This window comes from Pygoscelis adeliae, unplaced genomic scaffold (assembly GCF_000699105.1).
Source record: "Pygoscelis adeliae isolate BGI_AS28 unplaced genomic scaffold, ASM69910v1 Scaffold52, whole genome shotgun sequence".
Taxonomy (NCBI): Eukaryota; Metazoa; Chordata; class Aves; order Sphenisciformes; family Spheniscidae; genus Pygoscelis; species Pygoscelis adeliae.
This window is the reverse complement of record NW_008824285.1, coordinates 718710-721878: the sequence shown is the minus strand read 5'-3', so window position 1 is coordinate 721878 and position 3169 is coordinate 718710. Positions and strand designations below refer to the sequence as shown.

Here is a 3169-nt window from a genome sequence, read left to right as displayed (position 1 = left end):
TCAAGACCATGTTTATGTAAAAATTGTTTCAATGAATGTCCCCACTGAAGAACTCATTATTTAAAATAATCCTAGGGACCAAGTCCAAACAGCTATAAACATCACAACTAATACAATAATTCAAGGAAACACTTCGCAGTGTATTTTTCCTTATGTTTGTCTCACTCAGCTGACATTGACAAAGGAATTCCTCCACCACACAACCCTTTTCCCGCATACTGTCATGGTTAATACATGACTCATACATCCTAATTTTTCCTTGCTACTATGAGACATGAAAGCTGTGATGTAGATGAAGAGGACATCTCAGCAGCAGCTGGAGATGTGATCTCAACTTTGGTAAACTGTAGCTGTCACTGCTGAGAGGTTTTCTGTAGCCGAGAAGTTTCTCTCTCTGTTTTAGGGGTTTTGATGGCCAAGGAGAGGAGAACAGCAGAGTCATTCTAGATCCAACAGGAATGTTCTACTGGTGTGATGCTGTTCCACTGCAGGAGGCTCTTCTGGTAGGTGTGGAGTATTTGCTTTTGGGATCCTCGTGTGTCTTCCTCCTTGTTCTCCCAGGAATAAACTGGACCTTCAATGCATTGATCTGGGTGGAGGGCACAGCACTCTAGTTTACTGCTGTTTATTTAGCAATGTTATCTTAGCCAATTTCTAACTTTGATATCGTATGCAAAGGTAAGAGACAGACCCTGCCCTGGAGGGGGGAGACTGAGGGTTTACCCCCTTTTGCAGGAGTGAGCTGCAGATAAAGTATCTTAGCCAGGATCGCATAGAGACTGTGTTGCAGTGGTGGGAGCTGAAGGCTCATTCCACGGCCATATTCCCTTGTAATTTAGATGGTAACCTGGGAACAGAGAAAGATCTCCAAGGTAACAAGGGATCAGTAATGCCTTCCGTGTTTATCTAAAGCAGGGCAGGCACCCTGTCTCAGGAGAGGATCTCAGCAGATGGACAAAGGAAGGTCTGATTGACGTCTATTTTATTTTAAAATTTTGTATGTTGTGTTTCCAGACCCCTGTGTCTGTGACATTATTGATCTGGATATCTTTAAGACAGTTTGGTTTATTTATTTAATGTGTCTAATCCGTAAAAGAACAAATCCCATCTAGAAATGGCAGGTTGTGCTCAGAGCTGCCAGAGAGCTGAGAGTAGGCAACCAAATCTTGCAATGAGGTGATCAAAAATTTCATCAAAAATACAGAATGTTCAAGCTGTTCTGCCAGCTGGGAGACTTATAGCAGGCTGGAATTCATGCTGCTTGAAATGCTGTAGGTTTCTTCCAAGCAAATAAAAGGACCCTATTGCCCAGCAACCTCCAAAATAGGATTAGGCATTACAAATGGGCAAATATCCCAATAGGACTGGACGCTCAGCTCTGAATTGAAGGGTAATGTTTTGAAAAGATCTTACAGGCGGGTTTACATGAGGAGAAAGCTTTCAACTGCTAGTGTGGCCTAACTTCCCATGTGCCACTTCTGTTTTGTACTGAGTGTTTTTGTGTAGCTAAGCTAGACTGTGCAAGGGGTTCTTTATGAGGATTAAGAATGTCCACAAAGGAAATTAGTGCATAATAGTTATTGCACTTCATGTTCATGCAGTATCTTCCTTTGCAATCACGTTTCTGAGACAGGCAAGCCCTCAAGGCCTGGGAGTCTAAGATGCATTTTTGGGAGTGAGTTGGGTGCTTGACGAAGTCCCAAACTGAGTTTGGGTTTTTGAAAGCTACGTTTTTAAAGTTGTTGAGGTGCTTAAAGGTGCAAGTATACTCCCATGGGATTTGTCATAACACTTCAGCATTTCATTCTGTTTGGAAACCATGGACAGCTAGATGGATATACTTTACAGAAGTTCCTCCTTGAGGTCTATGCAAAACACAGGGCATCTAAACACATATCAAAATATGGTCCTCTGACTTTTACATAAGTTATACATTATTAAAAATTTAAATGTGTTTTGGAAATTTTAACTGTCAGTCTAATACGGCATAGATGTTTGAGAAGTAATGTGATTTTATTTTTTTCCCTTGACCTCAGTAATAAAGTAATAAATGCCAGATATGGCCAGCTGCTTGGCCCCAGGTTGGAAGGAAGGCCTAAGTCCTTCCATAGTGTCTTCAGAATGGCTCACCTGTCCCTGCCGCTCATTCACTATACTGACTGCTTCTGTTGGCCTTGTAATTGCGTATTTCCTCTGCAGATTTCAGCAGTAATAGTTTTTCCAATTGTTCCTATAAAATAAGCTATAAAATAGATTGTGTTTTTAATTGTTTAGCTTCATTCAGCAGACTAATCGTTGGACTTCAGGCATGTTACGTTAAATACAGCTAAAGGTTTCATTATTCAATTTAAACTAATCTCATTAGAGACAATCATTTAATTTGGTTATGATTCTAATCTCTCATCAGGAAACTTCTTCCTGACAAAGTCCCTTGTTTCTCTTTGGGAAAAAAACTGCCAAGGAGTGAACATTGCAGGGATATACTGATCCCACAGTTCCTGGTTGGTTAATGTGGACATTAACCAAATGACAAACCTGCTTGTCTGACTTGTCCATACTACCTACCAACCGTGAGGCACCACACTAAGCAATACCCACTCCCCAGTACATTTTCCCAGACTAATTAGCTCATTTGAGAAACATGATCAATTAGCCAGGAAAAAAACACCAGGCCAAAGTTGTTATTAAGCTCCTGGCCTTAAACTAGTATTGTTGCCTTGTTGTACATTTTTGGTGTTTTATGCCAACATATATGAATTTTTCACTGGATACACTTGGAATCCAAATACTTAAGGGGAGATACTTCTTTTTATATATAGTCTTGTTCTACCCATAGATGTTACACAGCTAAGAAATGGTTTAAGTCTTTCTAACTGAAGAGAAAAATCTAAAATAAACCTAGTAGCTGGTTTAGCAGAATTCTGTTTTAAATTTAGAGTTGCAAGAACCAAGCAGCACCGAATCTGCAGGATCACATTTTGGTCTGCGTCTTTGGCGATGCAAACTCACCACTGATTGGGCTGCAGGACTTCGTGATGCCCTTAAGAGCTAGTAACTTCATTTACCATGAGTTGAAAGACATTGTTTTTCTTGGGTCTTTGGAATATCTGCAAAGAGAATGGAAATTTATTCAGAACTTCCCAAAGCTGTGGTTATTCTCAGTAAGAAT

General features: G+C 40.2%; 1 protein-coding gene across 1 annotated transcript in view; it reads left to right on the top strand.

Moving 5' to 3' along the window:
* KCNU1 (potassium channel, subfamily U, member 1) overlaps positions 1-3169 on the top strand; it is a 54952-nt gene that overhangs the window by 35814 nt on the left and 15969 nt on the right. Inside the window, exons 20-21 of the mRNA XM_009318631.1 lie at positions 404-503; positions 2937-3161. Coding sequence (XP_009316906.1) covers positions 404-503; positions 2937-3161 — 325 coding nt within the window. The remainder of the gene's footprint in view (positions 1-403; positions 504-2936; positions 3162-3169) is intronic.